Source organism: Thunnus maccoyii, chromosome 21 (assembly GCF_910596095.1).
Source record: "Thunnus maccoyii chromosome 21, fThuMac1.1, whole genome shotgun sequence".
Lineage (NCBI taxonomy): Eukaryota > Metazoa > Chordata > Actinopteri > Scombriformes > Scombridae > Thunnus > Thunnus maccoyii.
The window spans coordinates 10,052,021-10,068,372 of NC_056553.1; the positions used below are offsets into that span (position 1 = coordinate 10,052,021).

The 16,352-nt window shown below is 39.8% G+C and overlaps 3 protein-coding genes across 4 annotated transcripts; 1 reads left to right on the forward strand and 2 right to left on the reverse strand.

Annotated features, from left to right (window-relative positions):
• Positions 1–533: 533 nt before the first annotated feature.
• On the forward strand, positions 534–5,297 carry enosf1 (enolase superfamily member 1). Its single transcript, XM_042399962.1, has 15 exons — positions 534–697; positions 802–904; positions 1,856–1,971; positions 2,441–2,527; positions 2,646–2,672; positions 2,763–2,835; positions 2,959–2,997; positions 3,188–3,270; positions 3,356–3,478; positions 3,550–3,684; positions 3,768–3,809; positions 3,893–4,022; positions 4,717–4,816; positions 4,912–4,993; positions 5,079–5,297. Exons 1-15 carry the CDS (start codon positions 617–619, stop codon positions 5,172–5,174), a joined length of 1,317 nt encoding a protein of 438 aa, XP_042255896.1. The 5' UTR covers positions 534–616; the 3' UTR covers positions 5,175–5,297.
• An 89-nt stretch (positions 5,298–5,386) lies between these two features.
• Positions 5,387–8,746, reverse strand: tyms (thymidylate synthetase). The gene is made up of 7 exons (XM_042399963.1): positions 8,311–8,746; positions 7,546–7,619; positions 7,094–7,268; positions 6,414–6,515; positions 6,100–6,275; positions 5,939–6,010; positions 5,387–5,856 (listed from the first exon to the last, which is right to left on the reverse strand). The coding sequence occupies exons 1-7, from the start codon at positions 8,729–8,731 to the stop codon at positions 5,719–5,721; spliced, it is 1,158 nt and encodes a 385-aa protein (XP_042255897.1). The 5' UTR covers positions 8,732–8,746; the 3' UTR covers positions 5,387–5,718.
• A 544-nt stretch (positions 8,747–9,290) lies between these two features.
• LOC121888393 (clusterin-like protein 1) lies at positions 9,291–14,065 on the reverse strand. Of its 2 annotated transcripts, XM_042399865.1 has the most exons (9): positions 13,057–14,065; positions 12,298–12,401; positions 12,058–12,206; positions 11,425–11,595; positions 10,879–11,320; positions 10,661–10,789; positions 10,362–10,576; positions 9,755–9,932; positions 9,291–9,496 (listed from the first exon to the last, which is right to left on the reverse strand). In XM_042399865.1, the coding sequence occupies exons 2-9, from the start codon at positions 12,386–12,388 to the stop codon at positions 9,486–9,488; spliced, it is 1,386 nt and encodes a 461-aa protein (XP_042255799.1). In that variant the 5' UTR covers positions 12,389–12,401; positions 13,057–14,065; the 3' UTR covers positions 9,291–9,485. The 2 variants fall into 2 exon arrangements, with proteins under 2 accessions (XP_042255799.1, XP_042255800.1); XM_042399866.1 differs by lacking the exon at positions 13,057–14,065 and having other exon boundaries at positions 12,298–12,772.
• Between the last annotated feature and the right edge of the window lie 2,287 nt (positions 14,066–16,352).

The following is a 16,352-nucleotide window of genomic DNA, read 5'->3' on the forward strand; positions in this document are numbered from 1 at the left end:
AGAATGACACTTGACAAGTGAAAATCATCGGACGCAGGATGATTTTTTTTTTTTTTTTTTTTTTTTTCTGGTTGTAGAATTATTGTAAAGCCACCAAATAAGTTGGAAACAATCAGTTTATCTTCTAAAATGTGACTGAACCCTGCGACTCATATCATGTACGTGCATCTGAAGTGGCTCTGCAGACACTGTTTGTATAGCAATATGAAGGGTTTTTGGGGTTTTTTTACAGCGATTTTGCTCCTGTATGGACTCATCAGGACAGTATTATAATGGGAATGACACTAGTTGATGACTGAGCTTGTAAAGAAGGGCTTTGTACATTATGAAATCCTCATTTTATAAGATTACTAAGAAAATAGACAAGATTGCAAAATATATTTGTCGGGGAGGGAGGTTGTGGGTGGCACCTGGGGGGGGGGAGGATTTGTACAATAAAGACTTTGAGTTTACAAGTTCCAGTATTTTTTATTTTTTTATTTTACAAATTAAATGTTATGATTTGTCACTTTAAGTGCTCCAAGTGGGCAAAACCAATGACAGGTCGGAGTGGGTGGGATCATCTTGAGCACACTTCAGAGGAAATACACACAAGATAAACGCAACCAGAGACAAAATGTTGCACAAAATTATTAATTTGACTGTGAGAGATGTGAGATTTCCAACATCTTTGGAGCAACACGGTTCAGATGCGATGGTAAGCATGTTTCTAGACAGTGTCCAAGGTTCCGCATGTAGTTATTTTTCTCACTTTTTTATATTTATGGGTGAAAGTTTGAGCTACTTCTGTCCACCCTGCAGCACACCGACCCCGATTATTCAGCCGCGTATGTGACTCTCGACACGGATCGCGGCCTGAAAGGTTTCGGCCTCACGTTCACTTTGGGAAAAGGCACAGAGATTGGTAAGATTTATAATCTGTAGTCAATGCACTGCAGAAACACAACAATATGTGGCTTTACGACCATGTCAGCCACACCAGACCAACCTCTGGTCTCTATGTTGCTGCTGCCTTCAGGTGCTCCTCTAAAAGTCAGATTTTAGACTTTCCATGGTGTAAATACAACTTTATGCGAATTACAAAGATTTTATTTGTAAATCAGACCAAAACCAGGTGTGCTTTTATGACATATTATATAAACACAATTACCTGTTATGCCAAAAATGGTATATTCTATTACTAAAACGAACCTTTAATTATACAGATATTTTATTAAACACAAATAAATCATAGCTGGCACACTCAAAACAAAACGAAACACGCACACACTAAAACAAGACTCAAAATGCCAAAATACTACTTAATAATGATGTTGCATTCAGGTGTCAGAATATTTATCATGTTTCCCACGTCACCTGAAGGTATCATTTCGTTACTCAATTTCTTATGTACAAAGTTGAACCTTATACTGCCATCTTGTGGTAATGCCGGTTAAACACAAAGCAATACATCAACTCTAGTAAATATCTGATGTAGAGCTGCAATGATTAATCAGAAAATGAGCTTTTTTGATAATCAATCAATTGTTTAAGCCATTTTTAAAGCAAATATTTGATGAATCCAGGTTATTATAAATGAGAAAATCGAGAATTTTCTGCTTTTCTTGGTCTTACATGATTGTAAATTAAACATTGGAGACATTGGACTAATGTTGTCAAGGATATCGTGATCCCCGTTTTTCATCATTCTCTGATGTTTTTGTAGATCAAAAGATAATTTGAGAAAATAATTGGCATATTCATTGACAGTTGCAGTTGCAGCCCTACTGCGGTACATATTCTAAATGAGGTTTGGTTAAATGACGAGCTTCTGTCCTCTTAAAGGGGCTGATATTTGTTGTGTGTTACCCGTCAGTGGTGTGTGCTGTGGAGGCTCTGGCAGGACTGGTCATAGGAAAAACTTTGGAGGAGATTGTGAGCGACTTCCGTGGATTTTACCGCCTCTTGACCAGTGATGGCCAGATGAGATGGGTAAGAGCAAACACACCACCAGTGATACACATAATGTGAAGCAGGTAACACTGAACTTCTCTTCATCCTCCCTGCTTCTAATAACAGTATCCCTTTTTTGTGCAGAAACTTGCAGTACTTTTCAAACATAATGAGATCCTTTCATGGATTTTACAAAGTACTTTTTTTTAAAGACAAAACACGTACTGTAAGCTGAAGGGGAAAAGCCTGACCTAGATTCAGACTCAGATTGGTAACAAAAATTGCCTAAAATCTTTCTCCATGGCTTCAAATTCAATTGTAACACACTAATCACTTTTATTGTAGCTCTTTTATCTCTTATTTCTGTTATTTCATTTATTTTCCTACATCTTTATATCCATTAAATACTTAATTTTTCTGTTGTTTTTCCACTTTCTGCCTCTTTTTGTGTGATCCCCTTCGGTTTCAGCGCTTTTTCTATTTAAGTTGTCGTCTTGTCTTGAGACAGCTCGGCCCGGAGAAAGGAGTGATCCACCTGGCCACCGCCGCGGTCCTGAACGCTGTGTGGGACCTGTGGGCGAGGGCGGAGGGCAAGGTGTGACCAATCAATGAGGCATTACAAGCAAACCACTGTTCCCTTTATAAGCATGACCCTGTATGACTCACAGCCTGTTGTCATCGTTATTATTATTATTATTTCTTTTTTTCTGTAGCCGCTGTGGAAGCTTCTCGCTGACATGGTGAGTCACAGGAAATTTAGATGAGTATGAATTTGTGTCCTGGATGTGATCAGAAGGGAAATATTGTGTCTTGTGCGTGTGTTTATTCAGGATCCGAAGAAGATCGTTTCATGCATTGACTTCAGATACATCACCGATGTGCTAACAGAGCAGGAAGCTCTGGGTGAGATTGGTTTATAACATATAATATGTGCACGGTACAGTTGAAAAAAAAAAAAGAGATTCCTGCCTCCTGAGTGCAGCTGTCAAAGCAACACACTATTTTTGCTTCTCTTTTCTCATTCAGACATACTCGTGAAAGCACAGAAGGGCAAGCAGCAGAGAGGTGAGGGCGCTAAAAAGAGTCATTAATTACATGGCTGGATGGGATTTTGTGGAACGAAATTGCCTCTTTAGAAACTAACAGGAGTGCTTTTAGCTTGCATAAAAGGGCCGTACACCTCCACGATTTCTCTATTAAAGCGCACTTGTCAAGTATTTATTATCTGCATGGACTGTTTCTTTCTTCCTGCCAGAGGATCAGATGCTGAAAGAGGGTTATCCTGCTTACACCACCTCCTGCGCTTGGCTTGGATACCCAGACCAGCAGCTCAAACAGGTCTCTGTGGTATAAAACACATGCCATTTCTCAATTTGGAAATAATCTTTTTTTAAATAACAGTGACGGCTGTGTGTTTCTGAAGCTCTGCACAGATGCACTCAAAAGCGGTTGGACCAGGTTTAAGGTGAAGGTTGGCGCTGATCTAGAGGACGACATACGCAGGTGTCGTCTCATAAGGCAAATGATCGGACCCAGTAACACTCTGGTAAGGTTGTTTATGTCCAAACTATTGTTATTTACATTAGAGAACAGCTGACTGAAGTGTTTTTGTGTCAGATGATTGATGCCAACCAGAGATGGGATGTAGCCGAGGCTATCAGCTGGGTGTCCAGTCTGGCGGAGTTCAAACCTCTTTGGATCGAGGAACCCACGTCTCCAGATGACATCCTGGGTCACGCGGCTATTTCCAAGGTGTTTTATCATCCCGTTCTTTTGCTCATGTGTCTGCCTCAGTGTAAAGACTGTTAAAAAGATGTTTGGCCTTGTTGTTGCAGGCTTTGGCTCCTCTCGGGATCGGGGTGGCAACAGGGGAGCAGGTCAGAGGTCGTGCTTATTCTGCCAGAAATATCACAGGCTGATGAAATAATAATTTCTAGTTAAGTGACTGTTTCCTCTCCAGTGTCACAACAGGGTGATGTTTAAGCAATTTCTCCAGGCCTCGGCCCTGCAGTTTGTCCAAATAGACAGCTGTCGGCTGGGCAGCGTCAACGAGAACCTTGCTGTGCTGCTGATGGCCCACAAGTTCCAGGGTAAAAGTTGAGGCATAACAACGGTCACGCAAAGGGTAACATGCGGAAAGTGACAACATAAAGGTTTACTTTTATATGGAGTCCCGAAAGCGACAATATAAAGCTTTTTTTTTTGTATGGAGCCTCGAAAGTGACAAAAGTCAGTAAAAAGTCAGACAAATTAAAAATATAACTTGAGTGTACTCCAGTAATTCAAAACATAATTTATATTTCTGTTTATCTGTCATGAGTCGACTCCTCAGTTTTCTTTTTTTCGAGGGTCTTAGCACAAGTTTAATCCTCTATTTTCATGCAACATTTCTCATTTCGGACCAACCTCAGCCCTGGATATACACGGAATAGATGAATTAGAAATAGATAAAAGTTAAAAACTTGTGCTAAGACCAAAAATAGGAAAACTAAGGAGCTGAAAAATTTAAAAAATTAAAAAGTAAAAGATAAAAACAAGAGTAAAATAGTTTTAAATTCACCAACAGATTAGTAGTTAAGTATAACTTAACTTTTTCCTTATTTAGCATTAATAGTCAATGTAACATCATCTGACATTGATTGGTTGGCATCAATCACTTATATTTTTGACACATCCATTAACTTTTTACTGCTTTTTGTCAGTTTTGTGCCTCCATAGTATTAGTATCCCCCAAATTATTAAAACATGGTGATGATACACACCGCACTGTTTCTTTTTCTCTAGTGCCTGTTTGTCCTCACGCTGGAGGAGTCGGTCTCTGTGAGCTCGTCCAGCATCTGATTCTGTTCGACTACATCTGTGTGTCTGCGGACCTCAGTAACCGGTAACAGCAGGGTTTGTTTTTGTTGCCAGTTTTGAGCTCTTGACTGTAGCTGATTAGAATATTAGACACAATACCACATTATTATTTTTTTTCAGAATGTGTGAATACGTAGACCACCTCCATGAACACTTCACTTGTCCTGTGGAGATTCGTGACGCCCACTACATGCCCCCAAAGGTAAGACTGAAAAAAAATCAAACCTTGTGTAATTCAGATTAAATCAGTTACTGTCAGAGGAAATTGTCTTTATAATCGTTTTCAGGATCCGGGATATTCTTGTGAGATGCTGGAATCGTCAGTGCAGAGACACAGATACCCCGAAGGAGACGAATGGAAGCTGTTGCACATGAAGAAATGAGGACTTCATCTTCAACGGTTCATCTAAACATGTTCAATGAGACGGGATTAAATTCAGTGAAAATCCCATCATCACAATAATAAATCAAGTCGTAATTGCATTAGGAAAACTGCATTTAACACTGTTAACCGTTTCAATTTCCAATTTTGGAATTGAACCTCTTAATTGCTACACTCGGTTTCCAGACATGTCAATAACATTTTTTGTACAAATCAAAGTTACAAAATTTCTTTATTTACACAATAAGATATTAGTTATTTTACAAATACAAAAGTTTAAACTGATTTCGGACCTTCAACAACTACAAAAAAAAAATCCATTTCAAATCCAGCTTTGTTTTAAAGTAGAAAAAACCCCCCAAAAAACACCCAAATCACAAAAAAATTCACCCCTTTTTTGTAATTTGGGTGAACAGATTTTCAAGTGTGGCTTCGTTAAAAAGTGAAAGTGTGTAAATGAGAAGCAAAGTGAAGCAAAAATACTTCATAAGTGGAGTGTGACAGATTTGCTAAGGCTTCATATTTATGCATCTTCATGTTGGCTTTCACACAGCCATCTGCATCTTGATGGTGGGATGCGGGTTGTAGTCGCAGATTTCAAAGTCCTCTGCACGGAAATCATCGATACTCTCCACTTTTCTCAGGATCTTCAGCTTGGGGAAGGGTCGGATCTCTCTCTGGAGCTGCACGTTGAGAAAGTTTATGTAAGTTGAAAATCAAGCAGAAAACAAGGAGGTTAAAAACCTTCTTTAAAAACTAACCTACCTGTACTTTGAGAGGTTCAATGTGGTTGGTATAGATGTGAGCGTCTCCCAGGGTGTGAACAAAGTCTCCAGGCTGAAGAAAAAAAAAAAAGCACAACAGGTGATTTAATGAACCACAACTGATGTACAGATTATCAAAAGAGTTTTGACAAGAGCCCTCACCTTGAGTCCTGTGATGTGTGCGATCATGTATGTGAGCAGTGCATAGCTGGCGATGTTGAAAGGCACTCCGAGGCCCATATCGCCCGAGCGCTGGTACAGCTGACACGACAGCTCACCGTCGCACACGTAGAACTGACAGAGGGCGTGGCAGGGCGGCAGAGCCATGTAGGGCAGGTCTGCGACAACACAGGAGCGAGCAAAACTTTTAAAATTTAATTAAATAGTAAATCATTAAATCAGATTTAAAAAGAGGGTAGTTTAGAGAGCAGCGTTAAATGGTTCAACTCAGGTTTAATTTCCGCCATCTGCTGCACCTTTGGGATTCCAGGCGCACATGATGATCCGTCTGTCCTCTGGGTTCCTCTTGATGGTGTCGATGACTTTCTGCAGCTGGTCGACACCTTGTCCTGTGTAATCTGTTGAAGGAAGTGGGGGGGGGAGGGGGATGATCGTTTATGTTCTGTGTGTGTAGCTGCATACCAAATGTGATCCTGTTTAGGGTTGCAAAACAAAGGAATTGTAGCTGTTTCATTGTTTTTGTGTATCTCAAATGAAAAAAAAAAAAGGAGTTTTCCATGTTGTTACAAAAAGGCATCCACTTAACTTTGTGTGGTTGTGTGGGCAGCATTTCCAAATGAGCACATTAAGTTTCTCAAAATGTACCAAAAATCTTTCCCTCTGGCCATAAAGTCTATTATAAAACACACTGACCTCTTTTACTGTGGCTATAGAGGCATTCTCTGTCTTATTTCTGTGATTTGTTTCTTTAACTACATCTTAATATCCATCTGATCTTAATTTTGCTGTCACTTTTAAGCTCTATTTAAACTACTGGAGCCTTGCAGAAAATTACAAATTGTGCTGAAGTCAAAAATAATATGTACAAAAAAGAGAAAAGTGTGGAAACCTTCAAAAAAAGGGGAATGTGTGATTGTAAATGATGTGTAGCTCCCTAAATACAAAAAGACTGGATGTGATTGTGATAATAAAATACCTGCATGCATGTTTGTGTACTCAGCGCCAAAGTGCCTCCACTGGAAACCGTACACGGGTCCGAGGTCGCCCTCCTCTCTGTCTGTGAACCCGCTCTTGTCCAGGAAGTCCCGGGAGCCGTTGGCATCCCAGATCCTCACCCCTTTCTCCGAGAGCTCCTTGGCATTTGTTGATCCCTGAGACGAATTAAAGATTATCAGAGCATTTCAAAACAAAAAGCTGCATGTTGACTTAAAGGGTCAGTCCACCCAAATTACAAAAGACATTTTTTTCCCTCACCTAGTTTGTGGTATGTAGCCATGCAGGTAGTTTATGTTTTAGATGCCCAAAACAAAGTATGTTTGTGACTACATGTGACTACTACCAAAAACTACATGGATGACAAAAGAGGAAAGTCGGATCATGACCCTTAAACGAAAAAAACAGAAGTAAATCTTTTCTCATCAGCCTCACCTTGATGAACCAAAGCAACTCTTCAAGGATTCCTCTCCAAAACACTCTCTTGGTCGTCAGCAAAGGAAACTGATCTACAAATAAACGGGAAGAGGTTATCAACAGAACGACAGCTGCTTTCACACACGCATCACATCACAACACTTTTTTTTTTTTAACTAACGGTACACTTCCTTAAAACAACAGACAGGTGCCCCAGATCAACACTGAAAGAGGTTTTCCCTCCTTCATACTGGCTATGATGAAGCTTATATGAGGCTTCAGCAGTCTGAGTTAGTCATATCAAGTTGATATCTGTCACATTTACAGTCTTTTTTAGCATCAAATTACCTCTTTGTGTTTCCCTGTTGAGCTGCAGGGGGAGTATAATAACAAAAAGAAGAAATTTGGCATTAAAAAGATTGTAACTTTGAAAGATATCCACTTGATTTTATTCATTTAGACGACTGAAGCTTCATATTAGCTTCAGATAAACGTTTAAATATATTTTTGCACAGAAGGAGGACTGTGGATTTTGAAGGGATGTAATAGTATGAACAGGAGGAAGGATTACAACAACAAAAAAACGTGTCAGTGTTCATTTGGACACCTGACTGTTGTTTTAAGACCTAGTCCTTTAAGAACAATTCTGAATACACAACTTTTACTTTAATTTGAGTATTTTTACATGGTAGTTTTTCCACTTTTACTTCAATAAAGGGCCTGAATAATTCTGTCACAATCACTCAAACAACAGATAAATACACATTACATACAGCTGCTCACCTCGGAGGCTGTATCTGGCCTGAGAACCGAACACAGACACGACTCCGGTCCCGGTGCGGTCCCCCTTTCTGCGACCGTTCTGCAGGATGAATTCAATCTGATCCAGATACCCGCGTTCATCACAGAAGAGACCAAACGTACTCTTCTTCCTCTTTTCCTCCTCCGCCGCCACCACCTGCATCTCCTTCTGCTTCTCACCGCCGTCCTGTCGGAGCAGCTCCTCGGTGTGTATTTCTGAGGTGGCGGGCATTTTTGTGGATGAAAGTGTAGCTGTTTTTAAAGCTGAACTATCCGGGCAACTGTTTGTTCTGGCGGGCTCAGCACTGAAGTTTCCCGGGTAAACATGCCACGCCCACAGAGCGTCAACAGCCAATAGCGATCCGAGAACGCTTCCGGTAAAAAACGCCTGCTGACGCCTCATATAAGCGTCAGACCAATTTTTAAAAGCATTTTTGCACATAATGACTGTGTGGACACACTGTGGATTTTGGCCCCCATAACTTACACTGAAAGTACATTTGAAGGGGATCTTTTAACAGCCAGAATGAACAGCAGGAATGATTACAGTGAGGAAAACCTCTTTCAGTGTTCATATGGACACCTGACTGTTGTTTTAAGACAGACTTGAAAAATTGTGAATCTGACCATTAAGTGTCTTGGTAAAGGGGGCTACTTAAAATTTAGAAAGATAGATATTTAATTTTAAATGCTTCAAAGAGGAGGTGATCAATAAAATCTACATTTGTGCAAGTCATATTTTGCAAGATATTCAACTTTTGTCTTCTGCAAAAAGATTGTAAAGACAATATTACTATATTAGAAAGTTGAGGTTTTGTTTTGCACAACTATAAATACAGATTGTTTTCCAAAACCTGAAGAAACTCTAAACCTAGAGAAAAACTCTTAATTAAGAAAGTTATTACACTGGACACATCATGCATAGTTATGATGATTTGTGACAAAAATAAGCAACAAATGAATGTCAAGAGCAAAGTGTACATTTTTATTAATAAATTCTAAAAATTAACATATATGAACAAAAAGCCCTGAGCATGTGTAGGTTTAGACATCTATAAAGTGCATTTTCAAGTTTTACAAAGGTGATTTTAAGTATTTCTGTAACCGGAGGAGAGTCTTATTCAGCGTCTGAAGGTCAAGGTGCTGAAATATTCAAGTTACTGCATTCCTGTGTGGAGAGAAAACATAAAATAGTTTTTAAAGACAAATAATTTACCACAATTTAAAGTGATAAATGTGTACAAATAGTTGACTTGGTCTAAACCAGTAAACTTAAATATTCCCAAATGCTACATTGTATATGGATCCATTTAATCTTTTAACACAATGCTACAGAAAATAGGGGCTTATACTGAAGAAATGCTATGGGATTTGTTGTGGTGTAAACAATTAATGCACTAAACCACAATACTGCCTGAATCAGTACCTCTTATCTGTTGTTTGTGGAGCGTCAGAGCCTCCTGGGCTACATATTGCATGAAAATGGGGTCATCCACCTCCAGATCTGCCGGGACCAAGACGGTTATTGGGGCAGAGTCCAGTATGGTTACGACCACGCTGCTGTCAGCTTTAGGTGTGTTACTCTGTATCTGCTGTGGATTCACCTGGAAAATTGGGAAACCACATCAGCACGAAATGAAAATATAGATGACAATATGATGAAAAATAAAAAATGCAACTTTCTGGCTCACCTGTCAAAGGCTGTTAAGCTAAAAAAAAAAAAAAAATCCTACCAAACAAGATCCTTGCCAGCCAAAAATAATCATATATTTTCTAATTCTATCTTGGAAAACATTCAATAAACAGGATTGTTCATTCATGTAAAGGATCAAGTCTATTATCTATGACAGAATTCAATTAGGATTATTTTGAACGCACTTAAGCAAAGATTAATTACTTTATGAAGCTAAGAAATTCAAGTGTTGTTGCAGGTAGGATGAACAATAATCCTTTATTTACATATATTTGGCAACCATGGTAACAACTTCCCAAATTAAATTTATTAAAATAAACTGAAATCACTGCAGCAGTACCGTGATCACGTGGAAGATGTCATGTGGGCCCTCTGTGCTGTTGAACAGCTGGCTGACCCATCCGTACTTGTCATCCACATTGCTGAGCCACCTCTGTGTGTCTGCCGTGTGTTTCTGGACCAACTGCAGCCTGTCGTCGTACTGCTGACGGGAGGCGTTTAGCAGCATGTACATCTCCTCCATCTCAGAGTGCAACTGCTGGACACTCGGACACTCTGTAAGTGATACACATAAGATTTACATATAGGGAAGGTGTGTACGGTGACATCAGGGACTGAAAAACTGAACAAGTGATTTACCTTTCAACAGATAATCCTCACATGTCTGGCACAAGCTTTGGAGCTGCCAGCACTCTGATGCTTGCCTGCGCAGTCGTCTGCACAGATGTCTGCTCTGGGACTGTCCGAAAGCAGAATACGATCCTGTTCCTTTGTAGATGAACACATAATAACAGATGAGAGCAAATGAAGAGAACAAACTTAGATATTTAACGTCATAGTACATCAGATAGCTGTACCTGGTTGCTGAAAATACTCCTCAGCCTCCTCTATCTCTTCAAACACATCAGCTACTGTGGTGCTGAATTCCTCCAGCACGTTCTTCCCAAAGTCATACACTGAATCAAGGATGTGATCCAGACTGACCGTCCTGAAGAAACCCGCACTCGAGCCGCTCTGCAAGACCGACAGCGGCCTGGGCTGCAGCTCTGTCGTGAAGGCCGCCAGGAAGGAATGTCCGAACACCTCTTGCATCTTCTTGACCAGATGGACGCTCTGGTTGTGCAGGAGGCTGATGTTTGACAGCAGCTGGCTGAACGACACGTCAGCCTGCAGCAGCTCCAGGTCGGCTTTGTCCTCCGCAAGCTGGTTCTGATCACCACCTGCGTCCTCCTCGTTTTGATTGTAAACATGATCTGTTGCTTCCAGCTGGGACGCCATTTTCCTGAAAAACTCCTCCACCTGGAGAGAGAGATTCACAGGACCAACATGTTTGGAGCTTGTTAAAAACCAGTCTGACTTTTACACTTTGGAAGATATTTTTACAGAACCGATAGAAGTCAGACCTTGAAAGAAAAAGAGGCGAATCCACGTCGACACACTGAGGAGAAGAAAGTCTTACAAGTGTCTTCAAGACAAGGGCGACACTCCTCAAAGGTCGATTTGGTTAAATCTTGACACTGCCATTCAGCTTCTTTGAGTTTCTGCTCTGTTTCCCTGGCCAGCTGCATCGCCCCCTGAAGGAACCCCAAAACAGAAAAAGCTCATTTCTGTCACACAAACATTGCCTCTTAATAGGCCAAAAAGGATAAAGATGCGGTTTGGGGCCCTGGCATGCAGCCTCATGTTTTACTCTGAAATGACAGAAAACAGATGAATCTACAGACAGTTCATTTATCCCAACTGTAGTAAAACTACACCCACAACTCCCCAAACCAGCCCCACTCCCACATTCATTATTCACTGTCTGCTTTGAGGTTTCTCTTTGAGACTTTTCCGTTATGAGGCAAAAACATGTGGTAAAGATGTAACTGCCCAACTACAACAGTCATGTTGTGTGAAAAGTTATTGTACCAAAACACACGATGACTTAATGGTATTTTCATTGTGGGTTTCTTACATCAGCAATGATTACTGTAAGTATAGGTTTGCAGATGTCAATCAGGACAATGTCAATGTCAGAAAAGCACATTTTGTACCTTCGCCTTGTCGCTGCTGTGTCTCAGGGCGTCCATGAGATGTCTGTGCTTCTCTTCTTTTTTCTCCATCGTTTCCTTCACCTGCTTCACCCCGAGTAAAGCTCTCTTAATTTCCTCATTGACATATTGCTCCCCTGCATCCGACAGCTCTGCACACAAGTGAAACACACATGGTGAAGTTCTGTAACACTTTATCGTTGAGTTATTAGTAATATCGGTAAGTATTGTTTTTAGATTTACTTTTCAGCGTGTCCTCGCTAAGTGGAGGAGAGGCTGCAGCGCAGAGCAGGACTTCAGTGATGCAGAGAATTTGAACAAGCAGCCGCCTCATCCTGTCTTCAGCTCTGTGAAGAAACTTACATGTTAATTAATACAACAGAAAGACATGCGCTTGCTACTAAACTCGCCACAAGGTGTCACCATTTCTCAAGCATTTTAAACTAGAGACTTCTTAAAAGTGAGGACAACAGTTAAGGGCAACTAATGTGACCTGTGGACAAATGTTAATTCTCAAGCCAAATAACATGATTACCAACAGGAACCCACATTAACTAAAGCTGCTGCAGTGGACTAGTCATCCGGGGATTGAGGCATAACATTACATAACAAGGACAAATGACCAAAATACAGTGCAATTGAATTAATAATTATGAATTAACAAAAATGCAAGCTACTATTTTAATCTTTCCTGAGTAAATGTTGTTCTTGTTCAATATATCTATCAACAAAATTAAATGACAGAGAGAAAAATACAATAATAATGCAAATAAAAGTCAGCACAAACTGGAAGAGAACTTACTTTTGTTGCACAAATAATTAAACATGTCATAAAGTAAAGTTGTTGGAAAGCTTTTCACCACTTTCACTGAAAACACACAAACTGTTATCTACCCCAACTTGCATGTATCCCAAAATCAGGATACTGAAAAATCAAAGTTGCATTTGAACAAACCGCTGTTGCACAGTGAATTATGAAGGCAAAACAGAATAGATATTTACCTCGAGAACTATGAAAACATCAGCATCCAGGACAGGAGCAGAAGCTTCTGAGAGTGAGAGAGAGAGAGAGAGAGAGCGTCCGCTTCTTCGAAGGATTGTTCTATTTTTATGGATCTACTCAGCAGCGCAGATCCTATTAGTGTGTTTGCATTACTGGTTATTAAGCTTTACGCGCACAGCATAACTACTAATCATCTTAAGATTGGCTTTAATGCACAGTAAACATAACATGCTCAATTATTGGCAAGTCTATCTCACTTAATTGTCTCTAACATACTCCGGAGCCCTCCTCAGGTGAAACTTTATGCTTTAATCTCTATCAGACTGACAGTAAGCCTTAGCTTCCTGCAGAGACCTGGCACACACTGGCATCGTCTAAGCTCTGCACTGAAGGCCACAGCAGGAGCAGGAGGACGGCATGAACATATGCAAGCGTGCATGCTGTGCAAACACAGAGTAACCTTGGAGAGAAAACTAGTGTTTGCAAGTTACTACAAATCATGTTTACTGTGCCAGTTTTAATGTGTTCTGCACAGTTTTTATGTATTTGGACATTTTGTTGTTTTTTTTTTACTATTTTCAACCTCCATTGGTTTCCAGTCATGTCTGTATGGTATGAAACACTTTTAAAACATGTGTGAGCTGTGCACTCCATTACAAGAAACATCAAATCTAAATACATTCTCGTCAATGTTACATTATTGTGGTGTGATAACGCAGCTTAATGGAAAATAACTAGAAACTGCATTACCTCTAAAAATGAGAACGTAACAAAATACATTCAAATTACTTACAAATGCCCGCAGCAACATGTTTTGTTAAATAGTTGGCTATGATTTGAAATATAATTCATAGCAGATGGGCTCAAAAAGGCTTCAAGGCTCCAGCCTTTTTTTTTTCTGAAGCCATGACTGGACTTGTGAGTGTATTTTCAGGTGTATGTGCAGCCTGTTTAGGAGATGTGTGTTAATGTAAAGATGGGTGAGAAATTAAAGTAACTATATAAAGTGTCTCGGCAGTGTTGGGCCTCTATAAGCTGCTCCAATGCTCCTTGACATACTGTAGATTCTACATGAACACCATCCTTCCTAAAGATATTTCCTCACTTAGTGTTTAGATGACGGTGATATCAAACCCGTTGCTCCAAAATCTCCCACAGGTGTTCAACTAGACTGGGATTTGGGGACTGTGAAGGCCGTATCATATGATTCACATAATTTTTATACTCATCGAACCATTCAGTGACCACTTGTGTCTTGTATTTGTGATGTTTCTCTCTTTCTTGCTTTGTCTTTTCATTTGTTCCTCGTCTTTATATTTGATAAATATGGTAATCCATGGTAAATACTCTGCAGCACAAGCATGCCTAAAAGTACAAAAAGTAGCACATTAATCGATCTTAAAACTTACTTTTTCATAAAATCATAAATAAACTCTCTTCTAAATCTGTTTTTTCAACGTGACAGAATAATGAGATACAGTAAGGCAGCTCACTATCCCTCTAAAATGTCTGATAAATGTCCATATGACCTATGTAAGAGGTGAGAAATCAGCAGAAATTAATAAAAGATTTCTCTAATATTATTAATATAACAAACCTCAAGAGTCTTTTCAATGTTTCTTGTAAGCTTGTAGCTGACATAATCTAAAATATCCTTCATACTGTATCAGTACTTCGGGCCTCTACCACCAGCTTATCTCTCCTTACAGAATAATCTGAGTTGCCATTATTCTTATAACGATATCTAAACATGGCGGCGGCGTGGTAAATGTGGAATTCCTGTGTGCTCTCACAGCCTTCTGATAATCTGAGCCCTCTGCTGAAAGCCTTGACCCAGCAAATGAGGTCCCAACCTCATGAATGAGGATCAGCAGGAGTCTGGCTGTAAGATACCTGACCCTCAGCTGCTTTTTATCAGCTCACCACGATCTCTCTATCTGAGCCCTAATACCAGCCTGCTGCTCCAATTATAGCCAACAGTAAAATAACAATTTTGAAGCCTTTAGGAAAACAAGTAATTAGTCGCTTTATCATGTGAGGCCTGTCTGGAATCTAATATGTAGAGGGAACGGGTCAAACTCGAGCTATTAACGCTGAGCCTGGGTTTGAAGGCGCTGTTATCCAACCAAAGAAGAAAAACAGATCTGTGTAGGGTTTTTTTTTCAAAGCTCAGAGGACTTCAGAGCTCAGACAGTTGCTGTTATCTGCATCTTTTCCTGGAAATCAATTGTTTTGAACTGAGCGAGTGTAAAAAGATTAACATCAGGGCCAGTGACACTAACCTGTACTGTTAAGATGAGAAGGGGGGGGGGGGGGGGGGGGGGGGGGGGAGTCTGTCTAATTTCTTTGATGTTTCTCGTTTGTCTGGAAGGATGCAGCTGTTTTCTGCCTTTGATCAGTGATCTGCATCTGCAGGCCCGAGAGATTACGGACACAGGATCTGTTGGCATTATCACTGCACCTGGAAGAGTTAAGCGGAAATGGCTGCTGGTGGAAACCTTACTGTCTGATTTTGATAGATTGTGGTTAGTCTTTCCTGCCACTGGGAGTAGTTTAACAGAACAGAAATGACTGATGGAGTGAGAGTAAACAAATAAGATCTATGTCATCTTGGAGTGAAGAGAGATGCTATTTATTGAACTGAGAGAGAATGGCCAACTTATTAAGCCTGACACAGACTTCAGAGCAAAAAAAATGCAAAAATATCCATCATATTAAGTCATTTTTGTTTATAGTTGAGTTTAAAAACTTAATTTTATTACAAGCAACTGACTAAAGTGTGCCAGTCAAGTCCAATTATCTCAATTTTTTCCCAAACCTACTTACTCCAAGAATCAGGAGTCATTTTTCTTGATTTTAGTGAAGCTATTGTCTTTTTTCAAGATTCAGTTATTAATTTCTAGTAAATTTGTATTCTTATTGTTCTTCTTAACAAGTTGTTTGTTCTTGAAATGCACAGTTCTTCTCTTGTTTTATGGAAATAAAGCTTTTAACAGCTTAATTATAGAAAAAAAAGACTTTAAAAGTAAAGGCATTTTTACAGGAATCCTTGTGATCAGTCAGATGATAAAATGCTCGACTGCAAACCACCATAATTAACCTACTGAGTGCCACAGAGAGGCCAAAGGAGCTTAAATGAATATAACATAAATATGAAAGTGATTTTTCCTCTTTAAAGGAAATGAGATGTGAATATGTAAAAAACACAGGAACTGCACTGAAAAGTGTCGCCGTTTCGGTGTCGCCCCCCCTCCAACTCCACCCCCACCAAACCCCAAACCTTTGAAATTATCTC